General features: G+C 38.8%; 2 protein-coding genes across 2 annotated transcripts; both read left to right on the top strand.

Moving 5' to 3' along the window:
- The first annotated feature begins 27 nt into the window (after window positions 1-27).
- On the top strand, window positions 28-1,490 carry LOC111247179 (uncharacterized). The gene is made up of 3 exons (XM_022797815.2): window positions 28-90; window positions 501-706; window positions 917-1,490. Exons 1-3 carry the CDS (start codon window positions 28-30, stop codon window positions 1,083-1,085), a joined length of 438 nt encoding a protein of 145 aa, XP_022653550.2. The 3' UTR covers window positions 1,086-1,490.
- Window positions 1,491-13,848: 12,358 nt separating this feature from the next.
- Window positions 13,849-15,395, top strand: LOC111247036 (cuticle protein 10.9-like). Its single transcript, XM_022797559.2, has 3 exons — window positions 13,849-14,008; window positions 14,488-14,702; window positions 15,019-15,395. The coding sequence occupies exons 1-3, from the start codon at window positions 14,006-14,008 to the stop codon at window positions 15,203-15,205; spliced, it is 405 nt and encodes a 134-aa protein (XP_022653294.1). The 5' UTR covers window positions 13,849-14,005; the 3' UTR covers window positions 15,206-15,395.
- The last annotated feature ends 3,346 nt before the right edge of the window (window positions 15,396-18,741 follow it).

Raw genomic sequence — 18,741 nt, 5'->3', positions numbered from 1 at the left:
CCCCTACCCCCCAAACACGTGGTATAAATGTATCAGGCTGATGCTGGCAGGACATCGTCGGCAAGTAGCCAAATATCAACAACAGCGATGGTATGGAGTGCGCTAAGCATACAAGCCTTGAGAGATCGTTTAGAAAAATAAGATTTTTGGCGTAGCTAACGCTCCATGGATAACTGGTAGGACTGATAACTATTGGCATTCGCGAAGCCGTTGAGAAGCTTCATACGAGTCGCCAGTGAAATCTCGTTATAGTTTCAAAAAGCGAAGATGGGGTTTTGAGTGAGGAAGTGTTGATGGTTTGGATACTGCCAATGGTGCTGATTGGATACATATCTCAGTGAGATTCAGATTCACATATATTGGAAGAGTGATATTGAGATATGCTTTTGCCGTACGGGGATCAATGGTTTGTCCCCTTTATGATAGATAAAAGGACATGTTCGACATAGCTCGCTAGTACTTTGAAATTGCTTACTTTTGGATTGTCATTTTTTTCACAGCACGCCCTGGTCCTGTTTGCTTTTGCTGGACTAGCCCTGGCCCAGTACCAGGACGAAAACTATGGGCCACCTCAGCCATTTGACTTTTCGTACACATCACAAGATCTTGACGGCTCCCACTCGCACAGCCAGCAGGGAGATGGAAACGGCCGTATCACTGGCGAATACGCCATTCAGCTGGCTGATGGCCGATCTCGGACTGTTAGGTAACAACTAAGTTTCCTTACTTGTTTTAGTCAACTTTCTCTAAGTCATTTATGACTCATAATCAGCTTTTTTATAATCAAATTTATGACAAGTAATCAACATCACACGAAAGCATATTTAACAGATACTCTTATTCTTAAACCTTTGGCATTTTTACTTTCATCGATAATCGTGATTAGGCCTTGTTAAACTTCTTACTCAAAACACAGGTACACCGCTGACGAGAACGGCTATCGTGCTGATGTGATTACCAATGAGCTCGGAACTGAAAGTAAGAATCCTGCTGATGTTACCATCCAATCGTCTGCGTTCACCGGAGACCAGGCGGCATATCAGGCGGCTTCGTCAGAATTCCGTCCCGTCCACGTCCGGTTTTAATTTTCTATACCTATCTACTGTAATAGAGCCGTAGTTGCTAAAGGCTGATGTATGATCGCTCTCTCGCACCATAGTGTATCGTATGAAGGAAGACGGTTGTCAGCAGCGCCCTGTTAAAACTTGTCCGATCCCGTTATGTATCGTACTTCAATATGCCGTCAGCTGCCCAGAACGAAAGCATCTGCTGGAAAAAGCAAGCACATACAGATTTTCGCAAAAATCCCGACGAAGCAAAATCGGCGGTGTTTCAACGTGATTTAAGTAAAGAAAGACAAGTAAAGATGAACTCGGATGCATACTACACATTCATTATTTCGCTCCTTTCTTGTAAATATTTATCTATCCTTCATCTGACATTGTCGTCCGCTGATCAATGTTCTAATAAATCTTCTGTCTATACATGGATACTGAATCTTGTGCTGTTGACCTTTTAGTCTCCCTAATAATATCCCTCGATCGTAAGTAAAGTAGTTTTTTGTTGTTCTTACTGCGTTGCAATTTAACAAATACAAGATGACGCAAACAAACGAGTTCTTTAGTACACAATAGTTTCACGGATCTCAAGGTAGTGGAAGGGGAGTCTACACAATAATCTGACATGACTGATTACATAAGAGCTGCCAGCATGGAAGTTCAACAGCACGAAACCTGGATGAGATAGACTCGGAAAAGCTCTATTGTTGTAATCCCTAACTTCTGCGCAAAGATAAATAATATGTCAGATGACTTCCAGCCAGTTTTTAGTCGTCTTGGAAAATTCTCTCCCTCGGAAGAAGGTTCTCGCCATTAAACATAACCGTCGTCACGCTATATATATTCTCTCAAATCGTTTACAGTTTCTAGCAGGTAAAGAAGGACCATTCGAACTAGTTTCATAATCTCGTGTACTTTGCAAACTATATTCAGCTTTGATAATGAATGAATTCCTCATACTTCCATGCAAACTACTCTACGCCTGATCGAAGCGCTATGACAACATAAAACTGAATCGTTCTTTTAAGTTAACAGAGCGGTGACGATGATGGCATGGGTAATTCGAAGTTTTCACTGTATAGGAGGGGGCAATAGACAGAGCATTGTTACGTGTATTTTTCGCCAGACGGATCTCTGACCGCGTTCATCGCTCGTCTCCAGCCTTTTGGGAGCTCTTTAAGAGTTGAATAAAGTCGATTGTCACCGGCAGCAGCAACGGTCTTAAATGTGATGTTTTGCCATTGGAGTTTAAGTACAACCGCTTCAACGACCAGCTGATCGAACTGAAAAGCACGAGGGCTGTCTGAGCACAGCATAAGTTTGACAGAGGGTGGCCATTGTGGTGGCGGGACGTAAATATCGAATCAGTCTATGCTAAATTTTAGAACATTCAACATCAGCAGTGAAACGCGGGAAATCAAAAGGGAGCAGGGGCCTGTTTGCTAAGCGCGTCAGATAAACGAGGCGTGAAAAATACCCGTTCATGTATTTAGCGTCGGTAAGAGCCACTTACATATAGATCCAGTTTTTGGTAAAGTTTTGTCTTTCCATTCTATCAATGGATATTAGATAATATTGTAATTGTTAATGCCGGAATGCAAATCAACAGTCGCTAATTTAAATATAGTAATCTATTTATTATATATAGTTGTAAATATTTCATATAAGGGACACTTCATCTCATCGTCATAACCTGTTCCATTGTAACGGAACATCAGCGTAAAGCAATTGAGCAATCTTCTATTACTATTTCGTATGCTTTCCAGTCTCGGTGTTACTAATCAACAAACGCTGATGATTGTGATTACACAATATTGTCATGCAATCGTTCCCACCAAAAAGCTGTTGTATATATTACCGTTGTTGTTTATCTCGTACCCCGTCTGAGTTCCACCCTACACCTTTATTTTTCTCTGCAGCGTCAGTTATTTGCATAATTTCTGTAAATTGTCCACTCTGCCGTTGTTCCATCTTCTATCACTTTGTTGACCGTCTATCGGTTTCATAGTCTATCGGCCTGTTCGCCCGCGCCTTGCCAAGGTCGGCTGGCTCGGCATCACTGGCAATCACTTAGGCCGTCACCGCTGCTAGCGTCACCCCCACCGGGAGTTGCAGTAGTGGGGGTCAAAGGTGGCCCCCAATGGCTGTTGCCAATGTGGAATCACAGAACAACGCGAAAGTAAAATAAGATCACAGCCAAAAAAGGATCCATGCATTTGCTTTCTATGTAAATAAAACAGCTCACTAATAGTGCGTGGCAGAGCTGAAAGGGGCTGTCGGTTCCATTTGATCTATTCGCCCCTGTCCCCCGAGACTCAACTTCGATTTTTATAGAAGATCCTTTTTCTATGAATTTATACTATATATGCATCATCATATTGTAAACTGTTGGTATTATTGTGACTGTTATTATGTTATTGTTGTTACGCGCATGGGATGTGATGGTGCAGCTTGCCTAACGCTAGTGATTAGATATCTATTGTTATTCGTAAATGTCTGATAGTACCTGTCCTCGGAATTGTTTGGACGTGTTGAACTTTTGCTGTTTTTTTTTTTGCGAATAGAAACGTCTAAACAAATGGCTACATATCGTCAATTACTACGCTGCTAATCATGCCGTTACTAAGTGTACCTATTATCATTAATGCATAAAATACATGGTGGCGTAGGTTAAAGGTGAAAACCTGTTATTATATTTGTCAGGCTTAGAAATAGCCTGATAGTGATACGGCATCTGTAAGAAGGATCAGAAGCATCGATTTGCCTTCATAACGACCACAATACTACCGTATTTGCATGTAATTATAATTAGCTGCAATTTACAAGTCGGTCATGTCCGACATTTCCTAGAGAAGCGATAAATTAAACAAAATTTTCTGATCTAAACAGAAAGCGCCAAAAGTGGTAAAATTTAAAAAAATTAACATATCGTAGTGTTATTGGCCATTATTAGAAACGCTGACCTGTTCACCAATAGCCAGAATATATAACACGAGAGGTGTCGGGCAGGCAGAAAAATACGTATAAAGCGTTTATGTAATACAAACGTCTAGACTTGACGTAGACTGAATTTAGGCTACTCAGAAGAGATGAAAATGCGTCGAGGGTAAACTTAGTGATCAACACACCTTTGTTCCACTTAATTTCATTTTAGGTACATTACGTTAGTAAAAAAACCTTTAATACAAATTCAGGTTTTATATGTTTTTGAGAGGATACCCTCTCACTCGGTAAGTGGAACAGGACGTCAAAGCAATCCTGAATATCAAAAGCTGTCCATCGCAATGGAAGACGCGCGCTTTCATAGGTAACTTGTTTGTTTAATGTTAATAGCTATATTAATCTTTGTGAATAGACATTTGTAGAAAAGGTAAACAAGCCAATCTGCGCCTAAAGGTGTCCTTTACTATTTACAATGCGTTCGATGTTTAACATAGCTTTGCTCGAGTCTAAACATACACGATTGTCTTTTCGAACAGACTTTCGCTGATCCTCTTGCTAAATAGGAACTTTGTCAGAAAGTATTCCTAACTCCTATATCAGTACGTTGCGTTGTGAGACAAAATAGGCAACAGCATAAAGTTTTGCAAAAGTTTAATTTTACTATGACAACAACGTGCACAAAGCCATATATAATCGTCAGAGCTTGAAAGACTGAACGGTCGCGTTGCCCCTTAAGCGTTTCAAGCTTCAGCGATTGCCAAATAAATCATTATGGCGTTATGTGAAAACAAAAAGTTCAAAAAACCTCAGGGAGGTGCTCAGGGGGTATGGATGACTAAAGAGTGAAGCTTATGAATTCGATCAAAGCATTGGCAATGTTCCAATCCAGTTTTATATTTCTCAAAACGAGAACGACTGAAGAGTAGTTAGCCAATTGTTTTGTATAGCAAAATATCGCGAGAGGCCTGTACCATCTTGATACGCTGGTAAAGCTCACATAAAGGTGTCACGCTCGACAAATCGTAAACTCTATAGGAAACTATTGTACTGAGTGAGAACTGAATCAATCAATAGAATTATGTATCGTCGTGTTGAGAAATTACATGGGAAGTTACATTGAAATCAGATAGTAAATAGGTTAAAAGCAATCATTCTGATTACTGCTTGTGAATCTGTTTTTAAAAATCTTACTTCAGAAGACAATAAGGTCCATTGAGGTTCAGCGACAGAGACACGATAACTGTGGATAACTGCAAAGTTTAACAAAACGGCCCGTGAATCTTCTAAGAAACGTGCAGCGAAAACTTTAATTAACGCAAGTGTAAGCGTCGCGTGGATCGCTAAAACCTGCTGCATAGAATATGCCACTACTATATATTTCGCTGGTAAACGATTTGGTGCGTTTAGCTGATCAGGATACCTATGCTGGTTTTACGGTCTACGGTCAAATCATTAACGCTCAGGTGAATCAGCGACAGCGGACACCCTAGAACTTCAAAACAACTTACCCGATAGAAAACGCAACTAGCAAAATTATATCGAAAATAAGGTAGGGGCGTTTAAAAAAGTGTTGCAGGACAATGAAAGATATTAATATAAGGAACGATCTAACGAGCTGCATAAAGCGCGACGTTACGTAACTACATGTTTTGAATATACATAGGTTATATAATCAATAGACTGAAAAATATAGTGAAAATGAAAATTGCCGACTGGTCACTGGCATGAAGACCTATTGACAAATGCCCATTATCCTCTGCCACTTAAGGAAAAGCTTGCGTTTTCTTGAGAGTGAACGCCGCGGCACGCATTGAGCTTCAATAGAGCGCAGTCTCAGTTGCCGAGTTTACTATGAGCGGTTAAACGAACTGCAAGAATCCAACATCAGCGGTTACTATAGGACCCAATGGTAAACAGGAGCTCAATAAAGTATTTATTGGTCTGGTTGAATCCTTTCGATCGCCGGCCAAAAACTGTGCCGGAATTCATTGCATAATATAGCGAAAATTGATCGCTCTTCAGTAATAGCTTTATTTAAATGCAAAGAGGACGCCGGTTAACGCCGTTAACCTACGCAGTGCTGATTACGAAGATTATTCTTTAAGAGTGACTCTGATGATCCGCCGGATTCTTAAGACGTGTTTCCGAATTTCAAATCGAATGGTTACGCAGTAGCCTTTAAGCCAAAAGTCAACATTTTAAACTATCCCGTTGAAACTTTTCGGTCCACCGACTGGTGGAATAGCTGTTTGATAGTTTACTGCATTGCTTTGGGTTTCACTGAGGCTCAGTTTTTATGACAGGCTTCGAAGAACGCCACCTTGGACGAAGTAGGCTGAAGTAAAAATGTCTTTGGGGTACTTACCTTTGCATTTTGGATTAGATGTAAAGGCAGGCTCTTTGAACTGATGCAACCGGATTCAAAACCTAGAGCTTTACCGTCCATTAACTTGTATGATGCTTTTCGAAGAAAGCAAATGGCTAGCGCTTAGCCTGAACATAAATTCATCGCATTGTTTGTCTTTTATTTAAACCGGTTCTCAGGCAACCGAGAAACGTCAGAGAACGCACCCGGAATGGGGATCCACTTATGTGGAACGTTTATTGCAAAAGGCAAAAGTGTGTTATGCGCGCGAAGATGCAAATAGCTTTAATTAGCTGATCGTCCTAAAACAAGTATCAGTCAGACTTCATTCGCAAGACGCACGCTCGTACCATGCGATGAGATTAAAATTGCAACTCGCTTCTTTTTTTTTTAAATTTTTTTTAGGCTATGGATATTTGCAATTTGGGTGGAAAATGACATGATAAGTAACACAATTTAAAATTAAAATTCTATTCTTTTTGACAATCCCTGGGATACTAAAACACGAAATATAACCGTGCTATTTACGACAGGCCTAGTGTTGGCTGTAGTATGTTCATCTATCTAAGGTTCCTTGCCTTACGTAAGGCTTGTTTTTAGCGAGATTTCACGTATCGATCATATGTGACATGCGATTAAAACCGCAGTTCTTCTTAGTTTGTGTAGTATATAACGAATAATACTGAATATGCATACTTTTACAAAGTAAATATAATGCATAGGTAGGCAATAACATTCTTCATAACTATCTTAATCAAATAAACTGACTAGTATTTATAAATTACCAGGGAAGTACTGCATATACTGTCAGACACAAGAAATCCCAAGATTCAAATAATAAATAAACACCTTACAACCAGCACCCATATATAACTATATGGGATTGTCAAATTTTTCGTTCCGGGTTTTCCCCCTGACTCATGGTGATGTACCCCGAAGGCTGGTATGGTGGGCCAATAGGTGCAAATAGAAGCTGGGCCTATCGATGGCGCCATGGGCACCTGTGCAGCCGCATTCGTTCGTATATAGCTTAACATAACAAAACGCATTATTATTATTATTATTACGATATTAGCGTAACATAGCGGCGTAAATTCTGGATACGAGCAGACAGACGCCCCGATAGGATGAGTGGTATCAGCTTTTCTGATGGTCAACTGCGAGGTCAGTGCGTGCGTGCGTGCGTGTGTGTGTGTGTGTGTGAGTGTATGCAGCAATAGCCAAGCACGATTCATACGGTTCAGCAGTATGACTCGTTTTGGTGATAAGATAAAAGCCATGTTCGTGCAATTTTTACGGCTTTAATACCTGTCATAGTGTGCAACACTGTGAATAAATCACTAGACATGTTACGAGCTACTAAATAAATGGACCAATGCGACTATTATGATGACTACTATATAACAATTTTCAGTCAATGAATTGTTTTGACTAGTCTCCTATTGATAATTATCACCCATGTTGTAAAGAGGCCAATCAGATACTTTAAATGTTCCATCGGAAGAAATGTCTTGCCTTGGTCCTTTCGACGTAATAGACCAAGAGCACTTCATTGAAACAGGTGTCTTCATATACGAATTATCGTGTCATGAAGAAGAGTAGGGCTGGAGATAGGCAAAATTATTGTATGCAAGTAATAATAAGCAATACTTTGTCAAGTTACCTTTCTTGATAATTTAGTGTTATATTGTACGTTCGGAAAATGTAATATTTGAATTTGTGGTATTCTAATAAACAGAAATTTGTCTTTAACTGGCGACAGCCACATTTTCGGGAGCTGATTTACTTATTTCACGATGAAGGCCGATTGCTTGTTATTTAGATGCTAAAATTAGTTACTTAATGTTGGCTGGATATTCCAAAAGAAAGATAATTTGACATCACTGTGATTTTGTTCGAAATCTACAGATGTATGTTCAATCGAAACCAGATTCTTTGACTCTTCTAGGCCCTTAACTTTACTCAGTATCTGTGAAGACTAAACATGTTGAGCTCCCATCTCGGATCTAGCAGGTGTTCTTTTGAGTACAGGTACTATTATCAAGACGATTGCTGTTTGACTGTTTTGCTTCTCATATTAATCGGACGCACTTGCTTGGCCATTAGGTGTTTGACAATAGATGTAGCTTCCGCTAGTAAAGCCTTTCTTTTTAGCAATTATGTTTGCACAGCCGTGGACCCGATAGGTTCGTTACACGACAGTATAACGGCATAGAACGTACGCTGTCCTCTATCCTCTTTAAAAACTCGCACAGTATTGAGCTTACGTAACACTCATACATATAAATGGGGAAAAAATTTCAAATTTAATATCTATTTTGTTTCAGGATACAATCCTTTCAAGGAAATCAATGAATACAAATGTAATGATATGACTCCTTGATTAGATGCGATTTGAAATGGTTTATCAGATGACCTTTAGTAGGAGGAAAAACAGGAAATTGGACAGAGAAGGTCAATCGGCAATTATTTATCCTCGACAGAATATCGCTATCGTTATAATTAATGGCGTCGAATTTGATACACGCGCACAACTTGATGTCACGAAGCAGACTTGTGCACTATGGGTACAAATTGGCCCCGAGAGAGCTGACAATAGACGATCAATTTCCATCGCGTTCTAATAAAGCAGTTCTTCTGAATACTGGAGATGTTCAAGGACACTTAATTATCGCTGGGAAAAACTCTCGTTATATTTCAGAGCCATATGATTAATACTTAACAGATGGTAAGCTGTTTAAAGTAGAAATGACTTTTAAAAGCTAGATTTTTTTTTATCTCAGTCGTTACGCAAATAGATGATATGAGCTTTTGGGCAGGAATTTTCATAGTTCGTGTGGTTAAATAAAGAATCAAACACTCTATTTTATTAGGCGAAAATTAAGGGTTATCTTCTATGTAAGTTCCTTTTGATGACTGGGCCGTTGTGAAAACTAACGTCGCCATTGTCGCATGTACGCGGCGGCGTAATCCTCCTTGAAATGTTTCGAAATAGGCTAGCGCTGTTTGTACTCAAGGAGTCAGGCTAGTTATTATTTTCAGCGTAGTTTCGTGACGGCGGACGATTCGCTGCCTAATAGAAAATGTCCACTACTACCCTGAGTCCTAACGCTTCGGTTGCGCAAAAATTCCGCTCAACGAAAGTTGACTTCAACTGCTTTTGTAAAACGTGCTAGCAACCAGTTATTATAGCTATAGCTGATAGTGATTAATGGAACCTTAAACTGGTGCAACGCGTCTCATGTAAATGTCTACATCGGCAATGCCGTTGACAACCTGTTTCTGCTTCATTTTTATAAGCTTCGAATTTGCTATACGATAGAATATTTTTCCAAAAGATCGTGGCTATACGTGTAACTGTGCGCGGAATTATGAGTACCTTATGATATACCCTAGCACTAAAAGAACGTGCACTTACGCCGTGTAATTAGAGTTCCATAGAGTGCTGCGAGAGTACTCATGTAACGCTTAGCTTCTGGGTCTGCTTCTGTTTGATGCACCTTCGGCGCATAAACTCGTATATAAAAGAGTGTTATTGTGTAACCCTCGAGACGTCCGTCTCCTTTGTGTTTTCACTATAGCTGATAAAAGCTCTGGATTAGCTCTTAGATAATACAGGCTAGTTCTTAGAACTGTTTCTCTTAGATTTAAAAACCCAAAGTCAACTGTCATTTAGGCATCGAGGTAGGTATATTCATTGTAAAGAAATATATTACAATCCTGTTTAATATTACTTGCAATCCTGGTAAAAGTGAGAAGCTTAGTTCTCGAATCCCAGAGACCGTAAAAGCGTATATATGTGTTTGTGTGGATGAGAATATAGCATTTCTAGGGAAATTAGATCGATATCATAAGTTCTACCAACTGTAGTGCTGCAGACAAAAACCACGATCACTGCTTTTCTCGTCACGATTTCGGAAGATATTTTTACAATGATTACCCCAGTTGGAGCTTGCTTTCCCTTCCTAAGTGATCCCGCCCTCGTGTAGGTACTATCTAATCCTTACGCTAGCTTCGTTTGACTATTATGTCCTTGTTTTTTTTTCTTGTTTAGATACATGATAAGTAAAGCGAGCTGCCGTACTCAAATTGTAAATAACGAGCTTGACGCAGAGTCGAAGAGTCCCGCCAATGTAATTTTACAAAATCATGCTTCCACCGGAGGGCAAGCGCCTCATATTACAGCTGGTAGCAGTGAATTAGGTGAAAGTATCCCTTTTGTCGTACTGGAGGGTCGTGGAGAAGAGGAGTTTGAAAAAGGCATACATATGTCAACTACACCTTAAGAATAATACAGCTCGTTCCAGCTGCCCGAAAACTTGGAACTTATACTAAGCCAGTTGGACTTATGAGCATGTACAATAGCTAAATATAGATAGGTTAATAACTTATTTTCATAGTTGCTTCTATCTTGCCACTTTCTATGATGACCTTGTCTCCTTAAAATTATGACAAGGACAAATGCAAGGAGAAAGACAAGGACACAGATAAGGATCATAAAGCTCAGGCTTTAAAACTCGAAGGAGTACATATATTAGGGACTAGCCTCATGCAAAACGTATTTTCTGGAAGGTAGGGCACTTTAGAAACTATCTAACCCTGCTTGTTACCTTAACCTACTTCTTCGTGGATCTATTAAAGAACGTAGCCAACGATAACATATTAATGCTTTCTAGTAACTTCTATTAACAGGTGAGGAACTGAATTGGGACAACATTAGGTATGAAGTACGGTCACAGCATTTTTTCTGTCATGTATTAAAATATTTAATACATAATAATAAATAGTATATAGTAATAGTGAATAATAAATGTTATAAATATGAATTTCTAATAGGCTTTGATTAAAATTGTAAGAAGAAAATGTAAAGAAACAAATTGGGTTCATACAAAATGGTGAGATATCACTTTGGGTTGCAGATCAAACTTCATTTTTAAACTAGTTAAACTTCTATAGCGTGTGAATAGTTTTGTAAGTCTTTTATACTGCGGTATGATATGAAAGTGGCGCCATTTCATTCGAGGCTTAAGATTTGAAGATTTTTCTTTCTTAACTTTCAAGTGGAATTTCAAACAGTATTAATATTAAAAGCAGTTACATTATTTAATCATAGTAGTTATAAAAAATCACCCCCGTATTTTACCTCTAGTTAAATACATGCTGCATTTAGGTGTCAGTCTCCTGTAGGTATCATTGATTCAAGTTAACAGAGTAACTAGGTTATAAGTGGAAATTATTTCTAAAAACTAAGAAGTAAGTTTGCGGCTATCGCCAACAAAATTATGGATTACAAGTTGACAGAAAGACAATGATGCAAGTAACACAGAATCTGAGCTTCGATTTAGCTTCTTCATTCATATTGGTGGTATAGTACGTGTCGCTAATTAGGCCTGAAGCAGCAATAAAATTATGATAGAATATGAAATATCGTTGTCTTTGGATAATAAACTAGATGGTTTTAATATTAAACAGAAAACTTTACAATTTTTCGTTATTGTTTAAATATAACACTGGCTTAGCATGGTGTTTTTAAGGTTGCGGCCTATTAGGAGCCGACTTCTTCTCAAGGCCAACATGTTAGGTCTTTTTTTATATCAAACTAAATCATTTCTGTGTTCCGAAGACAATAAATAATAACTGATACCATTAATCGTAACCAGCTATGACTCGTATTTAGAGCAGGATTTATACCTACTCAATTAAACAGGTTTTTTTTTTTATTTCAACAGATTTCACAGTATTTCAGTCTGAGAACAATATTGTAGCGTAGGCTGTTATCAAAGTGGATAAATCCTGTTCTCACGATTATGCCGACGTTTCGTGGGGTATCAATAAACTATAGAACTTGAAGGGATGCTAGGAGTAATTGATAACGTTGTGAAATATTTCAAAGAAAAATCGCTACCATTTATTGGTCTGTATTTAGTTCAACTGTGAAATTAGGCGATGCTTTCGATATTATTCAAATGTATATTTTTTTTTATATTATAAATAGTAAGCTACACTATAGATATCGATGCTCTGTCACGGTTTAATTGGCTAAAACGTCGTGGATTGGCTCAAAGATTATTACTATATATACATATATATATATATATATATATATATATATATATATACATACTGGACGATTTGGTATTATATACCGAAGTAAGTTCAGCGGAAAGTCAATGTTCGTAAACAGATCTTACAGAATTTATTTTATTACTTCTAAGCTCAACTCTAGTAGGCTATGCTCCAAGCCGAAATCTTATTTACATCGTATATTACATAAAACTCAAACGAATACGTATAGATTAAAAACAATCGCAAACGTTATTGGCTAGAAAGTTTTCATCGGTAAAATCGATTTGTAAAACGGCTAAGATCTACAAGATTAGATATCTCCTAAGCTCTGAGCACGTACGGCAAAATGTGGGAGAGCCGTAAAGTTTGCGAGTCACAATAAGCTACGCTCTTGATAGAAAATTACGAAACTAGGTAGATCAACGGGGTTCATCAGGAGGTATCTGTGTTTTTATGTACCTACAATTCACATACGTATTATAGTCGATATCATTGTTTATAGTACAGGAAAACAAAGTTCGAAATGATATTTCTTGAATCTTTGAACCCCAGCACCAATAAATGATTGTGGTCACTGTTCTGTGTTAGATAGCGCGTCTACCAATTGAAAACTAACGCCTTTATTCGATTTTTTATAGGTGAGCCTGACGACAGACCGATTTTTATAGGCCACTAGTCTCGTGTTTATCTGTTTATGGCTTCCAGCATCTAATCTATATACGCAGTGAGTTTAATAATTCATAAATCCAATATTTTTCTTTGTGAAGTTAACTTGTTAGGGTATTACCTATTAGACGATCCGAATTGCAAACAGTTAACTCACATGGATCTAATGAAATTTTGCGGAGTACTCAAAGTGAGCTATCGTTCTATTTTTATCGTGTTGCTTTCTATTGATTCCTATACGAGGATCGATCTTTATAGTCAAACCGAATATGAGATTGTTCCAGTTAAATGCTTTTATTTGATACTTCCTCCTGTAGCTGTTCTACTCTTATGCGGAAGAACATTCCGTTAAAAACGAAGGATTTTTTTCAGTTACGAGCATAACAATAGATGTCCCGTAGCACACCTACGCCATTAACTGAATCAATATGAGCCACGGTAGCGTCACAACAGGCGCGTATACCTGATCCGGTTCCTGCATACATTTAAGTTGATACCTAGAAACCTGAATAAAAAAGATCTGTGTTGTATAGCTGTAGAGGATTATTTCTTTCTCGACGTCTGGCCGTCATACCGCCTATTGCGTTAGCCAAAAGACCTCTTTCACTCCGCTCAGTGGTGTTCCGCTCGTCTTCCATCCCGCGGCCGCCTTATGATTAAAGATTACCAAGGTGAGGAAGGATCAGCAGAACAGACACAAAAGAAAGCTCGTATTTTCCATACTATTCTGTTAACTATGGCGGAGAAGCCTTTCTTCCGACCTCTTTCCCATGACGATCGAGGAAGAGAATCGTCCGCCGTAACGGGCCATCGCAGCACAAATGTCGTGCAGCAACTAGACTGATCAGTACAAATAGTAGTCTTGCCTACCGAGCGATCAAACCAAAGCTAATTTACCCAGTTAATCATGGTGAGTGATCATATCTGATTTCGTCTTGTTAATTAATAGTGATTATGACTACCATTTAACAACTAGACTAGGACAGAAACATAGAACCAACTCTAGGATTTACTTTAAACAGAGGAATATCGTAGAGAACTTAGTGCTGAAAGCCGCCGTTACTCTCTTGGATGAAGTGCGCGGAGTAGCAATTTTGAAGTAGTAAATACTGCTACAGGGACGTTTCTTTGTTAATTTCATAGTATTTGAAAACAATGAGAAAATGATGTAATACACAATGCAGTAAAAGGCTGACTCAGGATATGCTATAAATCGACCTCGTTACCTCAGTTTACAGTGGACTTTGTGTTGAGGGGACCGTTTTTAGTTTTTTCGAAAATCGCTGTCATTTATGCTAGTCGATACAGACGTATTAGCCTTTAGTGTACTATTCAGTTTTCGCCATCATATACGTATGTATTACATATAGAAACATTTTGACTTTGCAGCATCTTGTAGCAACTGTTGCAGTGCTTGTTGTGGCGTCGGTATCAGGCCAGCGTAGTGCCCAGGAGAGCTACGGGCCACCTCAGCCATTCCAGTTTGCCTACGCATCGCAGGACCCGGAAGGCTCGCATTCTCACAATCAACAGGGAGACGCCAATGGACGCATCACTGGCGAATATAGTTTGCAGTTGGCTGACGGAAGACAGCGTATTGTCAAGTAAGACATAGCCATTTCCAGGGTTTGCTGAGACAAGCAAGAACTCACAACATCAATGTTAGGCTAAGTATTTGCTACTTGCTCTGTACTTGACGAACGCTACCTGCTTGAAAATGATGGTGCGCATTTCTGTCAGCTAACGCCTCTTGACAGATTCCTACGATTAGCAGTAAATACGTACCTAATATTAGGCACGTCAGTCGCATCCGATCGTACAGAGTTCGGCTGGCGTAAATAATGTTTCTGTACTTCATATGTTCAGACATATTTTTCTGTACCATCTGATAAGTACAATGAACTCGACTGCTTTTTACAGGTATACCGCTGATGAAAACGGCTATCGTGCGGAGATAATCACCAATGAGCTGGGAACAGAAAGCAAAAATCCTGCTGATGTAGTTATTCAGTCATCTGCGCCGACTGGCGATCAGGCCGCGATTGCTGCATCAACTGGATCTGGGGTACCTCGTCCTGCCAGGCCCGCTCCGCGACGACAGGGATAATTATCCCAAACGATTTCGCTTATAGTACCAAAGTGTGCCATAGCAAATGATAGCAAAATGATTTATTTTACTTCGACAGATTGTTAATAATACGGTAGGAAATATCTGATTGCTTGATCTGCATATTGCGCGAATAAACTCGACTCCTAACATGACTGCATGTGCTTTAATAAACTTTTTTTTGGATTTATGGTTTTACCATTCCTTTTAGGACAGTACGAGATAGTTCTGCGTTAAAGGGTGACACGATTTTACGCCAAACACTAATAGGCAACAAAGGGTGCCGAAAAATCTAAAGCCCTTCTTTTCCTCCAAGGAATCCTAGAACAGTCTTGTTTGGCCTAACAGTTTACCTTGCTGTCAACAAAGATAATTCAAATCGATAAAAACGTCTGAATTGCTGCCTATTGTTGTACTATGAAAATATGACTATATTTAGAGGAAGAAATAAATCATAAGACCAGTTCTTTGAGGCAATTATTAAAAAATGAAAACTACTCTCGCAGCTAGTAACAGTGGGTTTCTGAAGGTTTACGGCGAGTCGCATTTGACCAGACGCGCGTTTTCTGCAAGCCGTCTTCCGCTAATAATTCAAATGGGTTGCCGCTTGAATTATTGGCGGAAATAGACGCTTTAATTATGGCTAGCGACGTCATTTTGCACTAACGAGCTGCTTGTTCAAGAAGCCGAGAATTTGTTCAAAATAGAAAATGTGGTTCTATGAATGATTAACATCTACATCAAACGTCTTTGTAGGTAATTGCACTTCGCAAAACAAGTTGGCCTTACAGAACTAATCACTAATGAGAGATGAGCGTTTGTTTAATTCTGAGACCAGTTTATTCACTGTATACATCTGACATAACCTTCGTTTCATAAAGAATGATTAAGATCAGACAAAAAAAAAGCCACGATGTATGCAATCTCACGAACCTACTGTATGTTCGATCTACGTCAACTCGTATTAGGCAACAAAGTCAGTAGCGATCAGCAGAGGACAAAAGCAAGGGGTATTTAAGTACAATAAACTACAGATGATGACTAGGTGCGTACGTATGTTTTTGCGGTGATTCAGAAGGAAAAGTCAACGCCTGCCGAATTGGTATTCAACGAGTGGGCTACCGACGGAATACAAACGCAAGTTTGAAAAAAAACCAAGGACATGCCGGAATGCGAAAGCTGTTTGCTTGTAGGATCGGAAAATCGGGAATGGAACTCGATATCAGCTTGTGGCCGAATTGGATGTCTTCCAACCAAACTCGTTCCTACGCAACAGCGCCGAAGTACATTTATAAATACCCCTCGGGACACGCACAAATTAAAACAGGATGAAGCAAACCTCAACGATAGTAGCGAAACGGAAACTTACCTCAATTGGAATGGAAAACTTAAATCAAACTAGCAGACAAAAGTACCATGTAAGAGATCGTACGATTAGTCAGTTAAATAATTTTCCGATAATGTCAAATCGACCCCGACTACGCCCGTCCTCTAAATATTAGGAATATTTACGTAAATACGATAACACAATTCTTAATAATAATAAGAGACATTATAGTATAATTATAAGACAATAGGACATATATAAAATGATAACAACCGGAGCTTTGGCAACATAACGCATCGAATAGTTTCGATAGCCTCTTTCAGCTTGTAATACAGGCCCCAGAAATAGCTCTAGTCACGAGTGAAACAATCACAAACTTTGCCATAAAATCCCATTAACGATTTCCCCAATCGTATATTTTTGCGTGCAGGAAAGACTCAACACTTGCAGGTTTTTATTAGGAGTTGCTTGTTCAGAAGCTAATTATCTAGTTAGGTTCGCTTAAGGACTAATAGGCCTTATGCTATTACGTTGTAGTCGTAGTATATGATTTAAAGCTGAACATCAATTTTCATGTTTCTTCAAAGCTACTCTACTATATAAGTCGTAATATAGCACAATAGACGTTATTTACATGGGCACAATTAGCTTGTTTTTTAAATGTATTTGTCAAATAACTTAAACGGCCAATTTATAGTGCTGTAGAATTAATTATATTTTCACCCTCTAACTTTATCTATTTTGTCCCAGAAATGTTCGGAATTTTTTATGAGCATTACCACTATCATAAAGCTAGTATGGTATTTTTTGTTGTGTATAAGGGTTGTTGAGTATCCAGCAGCGCTATATTAAAGATTGCATAAGTTATTTCAATATTCAGTACATGAACAAGTTATATTGTTTCAAGAGCTAATATTATTAAAGCCGAATTCACAGGTGGAACATGCGATTCGCTAACTTAAGATAAATTTCAACATCTTCAGTGAACCCTTCTTTCCGAATGGAGGTGATACGTCCCCACCTCTTCTGTGTGAAACGGATATTTTTAATCTATTGTGTTTATCTACTGTTAACGTCGTTTAGTGGCAGAAGGATTCGAGGTGTTGGTGCTTCGATGCGTTTTGAATCGTTTCGTGTTGTTCCGCTATCGGTGTATAATTACTAGATCCTTCCTAATGTCACTTAACTTCGCGAAAACTATAGTGCCAAGATTTGCCAAAGTCAGCTAAGAACAGAAGCTCTAGACGCGAATATTACATGATGAGGTAGATCGAGAGCGTACTCTGCTTCGGATTCGCTGATGGGTTCCAAAACACGCGTTAACTGCAGACAGAAGAAATAATTCACTACCGATTCGGCCCATTTATATACATCAGTAAAGTTTAATGGATTTTCTTGAAAGATCGAGTGAATGCGATGTCCAACAGGTCAGGTGCAGGCGAGGTATGAGAATGATTCAACCTATTCTGCAATATAAAAGCTACTTTCTTTTCAATATTGTGCCGATATTAGTGATAACAATTTCCGTGAAAGTTTCTGATGATGGTACTGAGTCTGGCGGATGTAATTGATCCTCAATTTACTTGACAAAGAGTGAAAAGTCGCATGTAGCTAAGATTACGCCATTTCCATATGGCAGTGAGATGATAGCCGCTCACGAAATCTAAACCATATTTGGACACAGTTGAAATGAAAATCTGAGAGGAATTACAATTAATTATTAACACACTAAATGTTATTATGTATTTCCGAAACTTAAATCAGGGACATAGTCTATTTGCATGTTTTTTACCATTATACACCGGAATGACTTAGCAAAAATATGGCCACCCAAAAATCTCAGAGATCGACTTTGGGTTTACATAATGGTTCAGTAATGTTTCGCGTGGGGGCAGTAGTTGAACGACGCCAGGCCACATATGCGATATCAATCTGTCGCAATGCGATAATATAAATATAGTAAAATTCGCACAGGGAAAAATGCACGCAAGCCGTAGTTTTCTGGACGACAAAAGCCATCGGAGGGCATAGTGGTGAACTGGTGCTACCATCGTCATTGGCATTGTATCAGAGATACACCATTCCAGCTATTTGCTGGCGGCGTCAGGCTGGCCTATCCCTAATTACATCTAGATATTCCTTATACAACAATAGTGGGCAATGTAAGTGGAAAAATGCGTTTTTCCCAAATAAAATCATTTAAATTAGA

The sequence above is a fragment of the Varroa destructor genome, unplaced genomic scaffold (assembly GCF_002443255.2).
Source record: "Varroa destructor unplaced genomic scaffold, Vdes_3.0 BEIS01000003.1, whole genome shotgun sequence".
Lineage (NCBI taxonomy): Eukaryota > Metazoa > Arthropoda > Arachnida > Mesostigmata > Varroidae > Varroa > Varroa destructor.
The sequence above is the reverse complement of the archived record's forward strand: the minus strand, read 5'-3'. Positions and strand labels throughout refer to the sequence as shown.

Bases quoted from the DNA above. Each gene is read 5' to 3' on its own strand.
- LOC111247179 (XM_022797815.2), top strand. From the start codon at position 28: ATGTATCAGGCTGATGCTGGCAGGACATCGTCGGCAAGTAGCCAAATA. The intron at 91-500 runs GTATGGAGTGCG...TTTTTTTCACAG, and splicing joins AAATATCAACAACAGCGATG to CACGCCCTGGTCCTGTTTGC. The intron at 707-916 runs GTAACAACTAAG...CTCAAAACACAG, and splicing joins GGCCGATCTCGGACTGTTAG to GTACACCGCTGACGAGAACG.
- LOC111247036 (XM_022797559.2), top strand. The intron at 14,703-15,018 runs GTAAGACATAGC...TGCTTTTTACAG, and splicing joins GGAAGACAGCGTATTGTCAA to GTATACCGCTGATGAAAACG.